The sequence below is a fragment of the Vipera berus genome, assembly GCF_964194415.1.
Source record: "Vipera berus genome assembly, chromosome: 7".
Taxonomy (NCBI): domain Eukaryota; kingdom Metazoa; phylum Chordata; class Lepidosauria; order Squamata; family Viperidae; genus Vipera; species Vipera berus.
Window position 1 is genome coordinate 1,233,367 of NC_138209.1, and position 13,160 is coordinate 1,246,526.

Consider the following 13,160-nt stretch of genomic DNA (forward strand, 5'->3'; position numbering starts at 1 on the left):
GTTTTGTTGGAACACAGCCCTGCCTCTACTTAACAAGCATTCAGTTAGGGTTAGGGTTAGGGTTACTGCTAAGCTTGTAAGCCGCCCTGAGTCTTCGGAGAAGGGCGGGATATAAATGGAATTAAAATAAAAAATAAATAAAATTTAGTGACCATTCAAATGACAACGGCACTGGGGGAAAAAAATGACCCAGGACTGTTTGTCACACTTAGGACCGTCGCAGCATTCTTCCCCCCCCCCAGGTCAGGTGGTCAAAATTCAGACGCTTGGCAACTGACTCATACGTACGACGGTCGCAGTGTCCCCGGGCTATGTGTGTTTGTGTGTCACACAATTTCCCCCTTTTGCGACCTGGTCCCAGACTTAAAAACTGCAGCCACTCGCTTAGCCAACCATGGCCCGAAAGGTCATAAAATGGGGTAAAAAAAAATCGCTGAAGAACCGTCTCACTTAGCAGCAGAAATTTTAGCCGTAAGTAGAGGACCACCCGTGTTTTGCAGCCCCAAATTCCTGCTTTGTAAATGCAGGACCGACGGAGGCAGAACTGCCCTGATGCCCTTTTTTATTATTATTAAACGTCTCTGAGCGTTGCAGATTCATCCCTATCAGATACTTTAGAAGGGGGGCGGGTGGGAATTTGGGGAGGGGGTAACCCTGCCCCTTTGCCCTCTGGGGCAGGACAGGAGGGCCCCCCCTGCTAGGACTCCTCTTAAGGGCCGGCCGGCCGGCCGAGCCCCTGGACGGAGGGGGTCTCCGAGGACTTGGAGCTCGCCGTCCCCGGGCTCAGAGGTTCAGTGCTGCCGTAGGCGGCGCGGTGGGTCTGGAGGGTGCTGAGGAAGATGGGGTCCAGCGTGGCCCGCAGGCTCAGGGCCATCTGGTCGGTCCACCAGTGCTCGGGCCCCGGGGGACGCCGGTGCTTCAGGTTAAAGATCGGCACCGGCCGGAGCCCCCCCGGCACCTCCAGGCGGGGACTCCAGCTGCGCGGGTAGAGGCTCCGGTAAAGGACCTCGTAGGGCAGGTCGGGCACGTCGCTCACCCGGCCGATGTTGTCGATCTGGATCACCGGCTCGCCAAAAGGGTCCTTGAAGAGGAAGAGGAAGGCGGTGAAGTCGTGGGGCAGAGGCTTCTCGGCCTCCACGCCCAGCCGGATGAGCTGCGGCCGGGAGATGGAGGTGGCCGGCTCCGAGTCCAGGTTGGTGCTGAGGTTCCAGGGCTTCTGGCGCCGGTGCCTGCGCTGCACGCTGAGGATGGAGTCGGAGCGCTCGCCCCACAGCAGGAAGCCGAGGGAGGGGGCCGGGCTGGCAATCTGGCCGGCCATCTTGCGGAGGGTCAGCGAGTGGCGCTTGACCTGCGCCAGGCCCAGCAGGTTGCAAGGGGGCAACGGCAAGCCCTTCTTCACCAGCCAGTTCTCGAAGGCCATCATGTTGCAGATATTCAGCTCCCGCTGCAAACAGGAAAGGCAAGGCGCTGAGCCCTACGCCCAGCCCTTCGGAAGAGCCTCCCCCTCCCCGATACAAGAGGACCCCCACCCTCTTGGCCTAGAGCCAGAAAGAGCCGCTCTGGCCACCTGGAGTCGTGAACCCGAACTGAAATAAACGAATACGTCTATCGTAGGGAAGGCACCAGGCTAGAAAAGGGGAGACTGTGAATTCTAGTTTCATCTTAGCTATGAAAACCAGCTGGGTGACTTTGGGCCACTCGCCAGGAGGTGCTGAGTTCTAGTCCCGCCTTAGGCAAAAAAGCCGGCTGGGTGACTTTGGGCCACTCGCCAGGAGGTGGTGAGTTCTAGTCCCGCCTTAGGCATGAAAGCCAACTGGGTGACCTTGGGCCACTCGCCAGGAGGTGGTGAGTTCTAGTCCCGCCTTAGGCACGAAAGCCAGCTGGGTGACATTGGGCCACTCGCCAGGAGGTGGTGAGTTCTAGTCCCGCCTTAGGCACGAAAGCCAGCTGGGTGACTTTGGGCCACTCGCCAGGAGGTGGTGAGTTCTAGTCCCGCCTTAGGCACGAAAGCCAGCTGGGTGACTTTGGGCCACTCGCCAGGAGGTGGTGAGTTCTAGTCCCGCCTTAGGCACGAAAGCCAGCTGGGTGACTTTGGGCCACTCGCCAGGAGGTGGTGAGTTCTAGTCCCGCCTTAGGCACGAAAGCCAGCTGGGTGACTTTGGGCCACTCGCCAGGAGGTGGTGAGTTCTAGTCCCGCCTTAGGCATGAAAGCCAACTGGGTGACTTTGGGCCACTCGCCAGGATGTGGTGAGTTCTAGTCCTGCCTTAGGCACGAAAGCCAGTTGGGTGACTTTGGGCCACTCGCCAGGAGGTGGTGAGTTCTAGTCCTGCCTTAGGCACGAAAGCCGGCTGGGTGACTTTGGGCCACTCGCCAGGAGGTGGTGAGTTCTAGTCCTGCCTTAGGCATGAAAGCCAGCTGGGTGACTTTGGGCCGATCACCAGGAGACGGTGAGTTCTAGTCTTGCCTTAGGCACGAAAGCCAGTTGGGTGACTTTGGGCCACTCGCCAGGAGGTGGTGAGTTCTAGTCCTGCCTTAGGCACGAAAGCCGGCTGGGTGACTTTGGGCCACTTGCCAGGAGGTGGTGAGTTCTAGTCCTGCCTTAGGCATGAAAGCCAGCTGGGTGACTTTGGGCCGATCACCAGGAGACGGTGAGTTCTAGTCTTGCCTTAGGCATGAAAGCCGGCTGGGTGACTTTGGGCCACTCGCCAGGAGGTGGTGAGTTCTAGTCCCACCTTAGGCACGAAAGCCAACTGGGTGACTTTGGGCCACTCGCCAGGAGGTGGTGAGTTCTAGTCCTGCCTTAGGCATGAAAGCCAGCTGGGTGACTTTGGGCCGATCACCAGGAGACGGTGAGTTCTAGTCTTGCCTTAGGCATGAAAGCCGGCTGGGTGACTTTGGGCCACTCGCCAGGAGGTGGTGAGTTCTAGTCCCGCCTTAGGCACGAAAGCCAACTGGGTGACCTTGGGCCACTCGCCAGGAGGTGGTGAGTTCTAGTCCCGCCTTAGGCACGAAAGCCAGCTGGGTGACTTTGGGCCACTCGCTAGGAGGTGGTGAGTTCTAGTCCCACCTTAGGCACGAAAGCCAGCTGGGTGACTTTGGGCCACTCGCCAGGATGTGGTGAGTTCTAGTCCCGCCTTAGGCACGAAAGCCAGCTGGGTGACTTTGGGCCACTCGCCAGGAGGTGGTGAGTTCTAGTCTTGCCTTAGGCACGAAAGCCAGCTGGGTGACTTTGGGCCACTCGCCAGGAGGTGGTGAGTTCTAGTCCCGCCTTAGGCACGAAAGCCAGCTGGGTGACTTTGGGCCACTCGCCAGGAGGTGGTGAGTTCTAGTCCTGCCTTAGGCACGAAAGCCGGCTGGGTGACTTTGGGCCACTCGCCAGGAGGTGGTGAGTTCTAGTCCCGCCTTAGGCACGAAAGCCAGCTGGGTGACTTTGGGCCACTCGCCAGGAGGTGGTGAGTTCTAGTCCTGCCTTAGGCACGAAAGCCGGCTGGGTGACTTTGGGCCACTCGCCAGGAGGTGGTGAGTTCTAGTCCTGCCTTAGGCATGAAAGCCAGCTGGGTGACTTTGGGCCAATCACCAGGAGACGGTGAGTTCTAGTCTTGCCTTAGGCATGAAAGCCGCCTGGGTGACTTTGGGCCACTCGCCAGGAGGTGGTGAGTTCTAGTCCCACCTTAGGCACGAAAGCCAACTGGGTGACTTTGGGCCACTCGCCAGGAGGTGGTGAGTTCTAGTCCTGCCTTAGGCATGAAAGCCAGCTGGGTGACTTTGGGCCGATCACCAGGAGACGGTGAGTTCTAGTCTTGCCTTAGGCATGAAAGCCGACTGGGTGACTTTGGGCCACTCGCCAGGAGGTGGTGAGTTCTAGTCCTGCCTTAGGCATGAAAGCCAGCTGGGTGACTTTGGGCCGATCACCAGGAGACGGTGAGTTCTAGTCTTGCCTTAGGCACGAAAGCCAGTTGGGTGACTTTGGGCCACTCGCCAGGAGGTGGTGAGTTCTAGTCCTGCCTTAGGCACGAAAGCCGGCTGGGTGACTTTGGGCCACTTGCCAGGAGGTGGTGAGTTCTAGTCCTGCCTTAGGCATGAAAGCCAGCTGGGTGACTTTGGGCCGATCACCAGGAGACGGTGAGTTCTAGTCTTGCCTTAGGCATGAAAGCCAGCTGGGTGACATTGGGCCACTCGCCAGGAGGTGGTGAGTTCTAGTCCCGCCTTAGGCACGAAAGCCAGCTGGGTGACTTTGGGCCACTCGCCAGGAGGTGGTGAGTTCTAGTCCCGCCTTAGGCACGAAAGCCAGCTGGGTGACTTTGGGCCACTCGCCAGGAGGTGGTGAGTTCTAGTCCCGCCTTAGGCACGAAAGCCAGCTGGGTGACTTTGGGCCACTCGCCAGGAGGTGGTGAGTTCTAGTCCCGCCTTAGGCACGAAAGCCAGCTGGGTGACTTTGGGCCACTCGCCAGGAGGTGGTGAGTTCTAGTCCCGCCTTAGGCATGAAAGCCAACTGGGTGACTTTGGGCCACTCGCCAGGATGTGGTGAGTTCTAGTCCTGCCTTAGGCACGAAAGCCAGTTGGGTGACTTTGGGCCACTCGCCAGGAGGTGGTGAGTTCTAGTCCTGCCTTAGGCACGAAAGCCGGCTGGGTGACTTTGGGCCACTCGCCAGGAGGTGGTGAGTTCTAGTCCTGCCTTAGGCATGAAAGCCAGCTGGGTGACTTTGGGCCGATCACCAGGAGACGGTGAGTTCTAGTCTTGCCTTAGGCACGAAAGCCAGTTGGGTGACTTTGGGCCACTCGCCAGGAGGTGGTGAGTTCTAGTCCTGCCTTAGGCACGAAAGCCGGCTGGGTGACTTTGGGCCACTTGCCAGGAGGTGGTGAGTTCTAGTCCTGCCTTAGGCATGAAAGCCAGCTGGGTGACTTTGGGCCGATCACCAGGAGACGGTGAGTTCTAGTCTTGCCTTAGGCATGAAAGCCGGCTGGGTGACTTTGGGCCACTCGCCAGGAGGTGGTGAGTTCTAGTCCCACCTTAGGCACGAAAGCCAACTGGGTGACTTTGGGCCACTCGCCAGGAGGTGGTGAGTTCTAGTCCTGCCTTAGGCATGAAAGCCAGCTGGGTGACTTTGGGCCGATCACCAGGAGACGGTGAGTTCTAGTCTTGCCTTAGGCATGAAAGCCGGCTGGGTGACTTTGGGCCACTCGCCAGGAGGTGGTGAGTTCTAGTCCCGCCTTAGGCACGAAAGCCAACTGGGTGACCTTGGGCCACTCGCCAGGAGGTGGTGAGTTCTAGTCCCGCCTTAGGCACGAAAGCCAGCTGGGTGACTTTGGGCCACTCGCTAGGAGGTGGTGAGTTCTAGTCCCACCTTAGGCACGAAAGCCAGCTGGGTGACTTTGGGCCACTCGCCAGGATGTGGTGAGTTCTAGTCCCGCCTTAGGCACGAAAGCCAGCTGGGTGACTTTGGGCCACTCGCCAGGAGGTGGTGAGTTCTAGTCTTGCCTTAGGCACGAAAGCCAGCTGGGTGACTTTGGGCCACTCGCCAGGAGGTGGTGAGTTCTAGTCCCGCCTTAGGCACGAAAGCCAGCTGGGTGACTTTGGGCCACTCGCCAGGAGGTGGTGAGTTCTAGTCCTGCCTTAGGCACGAAAGCCGGCTGGGTGACTTTGGGCCACTCGCCAGGAGGTGGTGAGTTCTAGTCCCGCCTTAGGCACGAAAGCCAGCTGGGTGACTTTGGGCCACTCGCCAGGAGGTGGTGAGTTCTAGTCCTGCCTTAGGCACGAAAGCCGGCTGGGTGACTTTGGGCCACTCGCCAGGAGGTGGTGAGTTCTAGTCCTGCCTTAGGCATGAAAGCCAGCTGGGTGACTTTGGGCCAATCACCAGGAGACGGTGAGTTCTAGTCTTGCCTTAGGCATGAAAGCCGCCTGGGTGACTTTGGGCCACTCGCCAGGAGGTGGTGAGTTCTAGTCCCACCTTAGGCACGAAAGCCAACTGGGTGACTTTGGGCCACTCGCCAGGAGGTGGTGAGTTCTAGTCCTGCCTTAGGCACGAAAGCCAGCTGGGTGACTTTGGGCCACTCGCCAGGAGGTGGTGAGTTCTAGTCCCACCTTAGGCACGAAAGCCAACTGGGTGACTTTGGGCCACTCGCCAGGAGGTGGTGAGTTCTAGTCCTGCCTTAGGCATGAAAGCCAGCTGGGTGACTTTGGGCCGATCACCAGGAGACGGTGAGTTCTAGTCTTGCCTTAGGCATGAAAGCCAGCTGGGTGACTTTGGGCCGATCACCAGGAGACGGTGAGTTCTAGTCTTGCCTTAGGCATGAAAGCCGACTGGGTGACTTTGGGCCAGTCACTTCTTAAAAACCTCCAGTGTTGAAGCACCCACAACTTCCAGGTCGTGTCTTTCCTTGGATCGGTTTCCACCCTTCGCTGCTTCTCCTGCCCTCTGGTGCTTTGGAGAATAAGCTGACCCCCTCCTCTTCTTTGGGGCAGCCCCTCAAATACTGGAAGGCTGCTGTCATGTCCGTTCTTCCCCCCCCCCGGTCCTTCTTTTCATTAAGCTAGAGGGTCCTAATCCCTGCCGCTGTTCTTCCTATTTTGCCATATTCGTGGTGCCCTATTGGCGAATGGGGGACGCGCAGCCACTACCTGTTCTCTTTGAAGGAACTGCCTTTGCTTCACCTCACACTCGGCTTTGATGGATTCCAGCTTGCACATCTGCCGCAGCTGGTGCTTCTTGTCCGCCTTCCACATGGCGTGGGAGAGACGCCTGGGGGTGGGTGGGGGAACAGAGCAGAGCAGTTAAGCATCCTCATCCTCATCCTCATCTCTTGCAGGGACCCCTCTCCTTGCCCTATGGCCTGCCTGTAAAAATTGGGAGATGGGTTTCTCCTACATTTTAAAGAAAAGCCACTTGTCTGAAACGGACCAGCTCTCCTGCTTGAGCGAGGGGTTAGACTAGATGACCTCCGTGGTCCCTTCCATCTGTTATCCTGCCCTCCCTCCCTCCCTCCCTCCCTTCTCCAACACTGGAAGTTTTTAAGAAGAGACTGGACAGCCACTTGTCTGAAATGGTCTAGCTCTCCTGCTTGAGCGAGGGGTTAGACTAGATGACCTCCGTGGTCCCTTCCATCTGTTATCCTGCCCTCCCTCCCTCCCTCCCTTCTCCAACACTGGAAGTTTTTAAGAAGAGACTGGACAGCCACTTGTCTGAAATGGTCTAGCTCTCCTGCTTGAGCGAGGGGTTAGACTAGATGACCTCCGTGGTCCCTTCCAACTCTGCTCTTCTGTTACAGGTAGTCCTCAACTTACAACAATTCAGTTAGCGGCCGTTCAAACTTAAAAACAGCCCTGGGGAAAAAAGGGACCGTTTTTCACACTTACGACCGTTGCAGCATCCCCGGGCTCAGGTGATCAAACTTCAGACGCTCGGCATCCGACTTGCACTTACGATGGTCGCAGTGTCCCGGGGTCAAACGATCCCTTTTGCGACCTTCTGACAAGCAGTCAGTGGGGAAGCTGGGTTCACTTAACAACCGCGTCACTAACTGAACAACTGCAGTGGTTCCACTTAAGAACCGTGGCAAGAAGAGTCGTAAAATGAGGCAAAACTTATCGAACTGTCTCGTTTAGAAACCTTCGTGCCTAAGGCGGGACTAGAACTCACCGTCTCCTGGTCATTGGCCCAAAGTCACCACCCAGCTGGCTTTCATAGCTAAGGTGGGATTTGAACTCATGGTCTCCTGCAGGGGACTTCCAACTTGGCCCTTGGATGACTTCTGGACTTCAACTCCCAGAATTCCTCAGCCAGGCATGCTTGCTGAGGAATTCTGGGAGTTGAAGTCCAGAAGTCATCCAAGGGCCAAGTTGGAAGACCCCGGTCTTTTGCTTTCTAGTCTGGTGAGAACGACTAGACCAAACCGTCAAGTGATGGATTCTCGGCCCTGGGCCATGGCTGGAGTAGATGATCTCCAGGGCGCCCTCTGAACTGGGCCTCCCGCGGTGCTCTCCCACGATGCTTTGCAGCCACCTACTCACTTGGCACAGGTTCTGTGGCCCCACATTTTGCACAGATCGATGGGTTTCTGTCCCTCGTTGTCCTGCATGTGGACGTCGGCCCCGGCGTCAATCAACAGCTGGAGACAGTTCTCACGCCCCTCGCTGGCTGCCTTGTGGAGGGGAGACACCCCATTGTAATTCTGCCTGGGGAGCCAAAATGCAGGGGGGGGGGTTAGGCAAGTGCTAAAGTTTGGCGGAAAGTCCCCCTCCCCCGATGCTTTCCTAAGGTGACTTGTAAAGTGACGGGGGGGGGGGGGGCAGGAGGCTGGTCAAGCTAGAAGGGAGTGGTGAGAGGGGAGGAGGAGGAGGAGGACGGTGGGATCCTCGTTGTATTCTGAGCTTAGTGGCTTCTTTGCAGACATTTCATGACCCAACTAGGTAGCCTCATCAGTGCTAGAAGGGAGGAGATGCTTGAGCAAACGTCAAGACCTCGTTGGGTCATGAAACAGTCTTCAAGCAAACCACCCAGTTCAGAGAGCACCAAGGACCCCACTGTCTCTCCCCCTCCTCCTCCTCCTCCTCCTCCTCCTCCTCCTCCTCCTCCCCCCTTCTAGCACTGATGATCTTCCCTTGTTGGGTAATGAAATGTCTGCAAGGAAACCACCCAGCTCAGAGAGCACCAGGGACCCCACGATGTTTTTCTTCTTCTTCTTCTTCCTCCTCCTCCTCCTCCACCTCCTCCTCCTCCCACTGAACACATTACCTCGTTGGGTCATGAAACATCTGCAAGAAAACCACCAAGTTCAGAGACCACCAAGGACCCCATAGTCCTCCTCCTCCTCCTCTCCAAAGACACCCCCCCCCCCAGTTTGACCCTGAGCTCCAGAGATTCTCTCCTGTTGATTATGTTACGGAAAACGTGGGAGGACAGAGTAAATGAAATGGTGTAGGGTTTCCTGCCTGAGCAGGGGGTTGGACTAGATGACCTCCAAGGTCCCTTCCAACTTCTTCTTCTTCTTCTTCTTCTTCTTCTTCTTCTTCTTCTTCTTCTTCTTCTTCTTATTATTATTATTATTATTATTATTATTATTATTATTATTATTATTATTATTATTATTATTAACCCTTCGGTGGGTTTGTGGAAACCACCCCGGCTTTACCGTTTCTGTTGCCCTTTGAGAAAATTCATGTCTGCTGATGGTGTTTTAAGCCATTCGGCTTCCAGTTTTTGAGACACAAAATGTAAACGATGCAGCACTACCGTGGCTTTCGGCCTGGCCAGCTGGGGACCTGGGGTGGGGGGGTTGTGGGGGGGAACCTTCGATCAAGCCAAGAAGGAAAATCAGCGGCTTTTTAGCTTTTTGAGCTAAAGGAAGCGCTTCCGCTGGCTTTTCCCATCCCTGCCTTCGTTATTTAATTTCACTGCTGCCAAATCCGGGGCTCTTCCCAAAGCTGATCGTCAAGGAATACAGGCAATCCTCGGCTTACGGCCACAGCTCAGCCCAAAATTTCCACTTCTAAGTGAGAACGTTGTTAAGTGAGCCCTGCCCCGCTTTACGACCTTTCTTGCCTCTGTTGCTAAGTGAATCGCCGCAGGTGCTAAGTTAGTCTCACGGTCGTTAAGGGAATCTGGCCTCTCCGCTGACTTTGCTTGTCAGAAGGTTGCAAAAGGGGATCGCGTGACACTGCGACCGTCGTAAGTACGTGCCAGTTGTAAAGCGCCTGGATTTTGTTCACACGACCTTGGGGGTGCCGCGACGGTTGTAAGTACGGAAAATGGTTATAAATCATCGTTGGAACTTCGAACTTCGAAGAGTCACTAAACGAACAGTCGTAAGTCGAGGACTGCCTGTGCAACTCCTCCCCCCACCACCACCAACCCACCCAAGACGGCCCCGGCCTCCCGGCTCACACGTTGACGTCTGCGCCTTTGCTGAGCAGGTAGCGGAGGCACTGGGCGGCCGTGTCCTTGCTGTCGGGGCCCAGCACCAGGTGGATGGGCCTCCAGCCCCGCAGGCTGGCCACGTTGACGTCCAGGTTGTATCTCTCGATCAGCATCTTCATGCAGTCCAGCCGGCCGTGCAGCGCAGCCGTGTGCAGCGTGGAGAAGCCCTGGCCGAGGAAGGAAGGGAGGAGAGCTGATGGAGGAGAAGACCTCCACGGTCTCTTCCAGCCCTAGGCGTCTATGATTCTTCCCTCTGGCTTGCTTGCTTGCTTGCTCGCTCACTGACTCCTTCCTTCCTTCCTTCCTTGTTCATTCATTCATTCATTCATTCATTCATTCATAAAGATGTTGAGACTCTAGAAAGAGTGCAGAGAAGAGCAACTAAGATGTTTTAAAGGCCTGGAGACTAGAACTTATGAAGAACGGTTTCAGGATTTGGGAATAATAATAATAATAATAATAATAATAATAATAATAATAATAATAATAATAATAATAATAATAATAATAATAAATAATAATAATAATAATAATAATAATAATAATAATAATAATAATAATAATAATAATAAAAAAGTTGGAAGGGACCTTGGAGGTCATCTAGTCCAACCCCCTGCTCTGGCAGGAAACCCTATACCATTTAAGACATTTCAGGCTGCCTGAATTGGGTATGTGTAGTTTAATGAAGAGAAGGACTAGGGGTGACATGATAGCAGTCTTCCAGTATCTCAGGGGCTGCCCCAAAGAAGAGGCAGTCAAGCTCTTCTCCAAAGCGCCTGAAGGCAGGACGAGAAGCAACGGATGGAAACTAACCAAGGAGAGAAGCAACCTGGAATTAAGGAGAAACTTCCTGACAGTTAGAACAATTAACCAGTGGAACCGCCTGCCTCCAGAAGCTCTGAATGGTCCAACACTGGAAGTTTTTAAGAAGAGACTGTACAGCCATTTGTCTGAAATGGCATAGGGTTTCCTGCCTGAGCAGAGGGTTGGACTAGATGACCTCAAAGGTCCCTTCCAACTTTACTATTATGATTATGATTACAAAATGGCTATCCAGTCTCTTCTTAAAAACTTCCAGTTTTTGAAGCATTCACAGTTTCTGGAGGCAGGTTGTTCCACTGGTTAATTGTTCTCACTGTCAGGAAGTTCCTCCTTAGTTCTAGGTCCCTTTGGCTAGTCCTAGAGAAAACAAGGGGTGACATGATAACGGTCTTCCAGTATCTAAGGGGTTGCCACAAAGAAGAGGAGGGGGTCAACTTATTTTCCAAAGCCCCCAAAGGCAGGACAAGAAGCAACAGATGGAAACTAATCAAGGAGAGAAGCAGCCTAGAACTAAGGAGAAACTTCCTAACAGTGAGGACAATCAACCAGTGGAACTCCTGGCCTCCAGAAGCTGTGGGTGCTCCATAACTGGAGGTTTTTAGGAAGAGACTGGACAACCATTTGTCTTGAAGGGTAGAGGGTCTCCTGCCTGAGCAGGGGGTTGGACTAGGTGACCTCCAAGGTCCCTTCTAGCCCTGGCAGTTTTATGATTCTTCTGGTTCGCTTGCTCACTCATCTGCCCATCCATCCATCCATCCATCCATCCATCCATCCATCCATCCATCCATTTCACCCCAAGGTGACTCTGGGCAGCTTCCAACATTAGAAGGAAGCCATGATATATAGATGAAAGTTCTGTTCCCAATTCGGACCGTCTCCCTCCTCCCAGCGCATCCAGGCCAGCAGCCAAAGGGGGGGGGGACAGCTCTTCCTGGCCTTGGTGGAGCAGTGGGCTAATGCCTCCTTAAGTAACCCCAGCTGCCTGCAATTAGTGCAGGTTCGAATCCCACCAGGCTCCAGGTTGACTCAGCCTTCCATCCTTCCCAGGTAGGTAAAATGAGGACCCAGATTGTTGGGGGCAATAAGCTGACTTTGTAATAATGCCGCTTGGGGGTGTGTGAAAGCGCTAATAAGCAGGCATATACATAGAATGAAGGCTACTGCTAAGCTTGTAAGCCGCCCTGAGTCTTCGGAGAAGGGCGGGATATAAATGGGATTAAAATAAAAAAAAAAACAGGGCAGCCCAGTTCCCAAAGGAGCATTTACATTAATATCCGCCTGGTCGGGGCTCTCGGCCTTCTGCAGGCTGATCTGGAGCCACTGGGTCTGTCCGGTGCTGGCCGCGTAGTGCAAGTCCTGCAGGCGTTTCTGCTTGGTGGGGCTGACGTTCCTGAAACACAAGGCAGAGGGGCTGTTGAGTCCCCCCCCTTGCAATCCCCTCCTCTCTTTTTTGGGAAAAGCTGATGGGCTTTCAGCTTGGATGTGGGGAGGGAGGGAGTCTGGGGGGGGGGCTGAATCCGGAACAACTGTTTGAGTGACCCGGTTTAATACCAAGGCAGGGCTTGGGGGTTGTCAGAAAAGTTGCTTTTACACACACACACACACACACACACACACACACACACACAGAGAGAGAGAGAGAGAGAGAGAGAGAGGGTGGGGTGGGGTGGTGGTGGTGTGGGGAAGCCTTTGACTGGAATAAAATTAAGCACGTTATCCTAAAGGCAGGGGGGCGGTGGGGTGGATTGGATGACCTCTGAGCTCCCCCTCCCAGCTCCGGGGCCGGCTTTTGTGCAATCTGGTGAAGCTCCAGCCTCCGTCCGGCTTGGCTGTTTCCCCGGCGGGACCCTTTCCTTGGAGACTGGGACCCCAAGATGTCAAGCCCTCCTGACTAGCGGAGGCTGACGGGTGGGGGGTGGGGGCTGTCAACCGCAGTTTCCATCGTCCCCAGACACGGGGCTTGTAGTCCAGGAGCGACCCCCGAGTTAAGGGAGGGGAGGGGGCCTCCCCTCGGAGATCCCCCCGTCGGGCGCTGTCCCGTAGCCTGCGCTGAGCGAGGGAGGCTCCGAGGCTGGGAAGGCGCTGGAAGCGCGAGGGGGGCGGCTGGGCGCTCGGGACCCTCCCCGCCCCCCCCACTGGCCTGAAGGAGACGGCGGAGACGGCCGGGGGGGCGGAGGAGGCGGCGCGGCGGGCTGCAGGGGACCGGGGCCGGCGCCGGCCCGGACGAGGCGGCCTCCCACCCACCATCGCGGCCAGCGGGCGCCCGGCAACTGCGGAGCGCGGCCCAGGCGTTGCCGGACAACCGGGGCCCGGCCCAGGGGGAGGGCTGAACCGCCTGGGGAGGGGGCGAGAGGAGGAGGAGGAGGAGGAGGAGGAGGAAAAGGGGAGGGGAGAGGAGAAGTAGAGGAGGAGGAGGGGAGGGG

The 13,160-nt window shown here is 55.8% G+C and overlaps 1 protein-coding gene across 1 annotated transcript; it reads right to left on the reverse strand.

Annotated features, from left to right (window-relative positions):
• Positions 1–546: 546 nt before the first annotated feature.
• On the reverse strand, positions 547–12,984 carry ANKRD53 (ankyrin repeat domain 53; the record flags this gene model as incomplete). Its single annotated transcript, XM_081333314.1, has 6 exons — positions 547–1,444; positions 6,621–6,741; positions 8,010–8,174; positions 9,883–10,082; positions 12,004–12,236; positions 12,630–12,984. 6 exons carry the CDS (start codon positions 12,982–12,984, stop codon positions 710–712), a joined length of 1,809 nt encoding a protein of 602 aa, XP_081189440.1. The 3' UTR covers positions 547–709.
• Between the last annotated feature and the right edge of the window lie 176 nt (positions 12,985–13,160).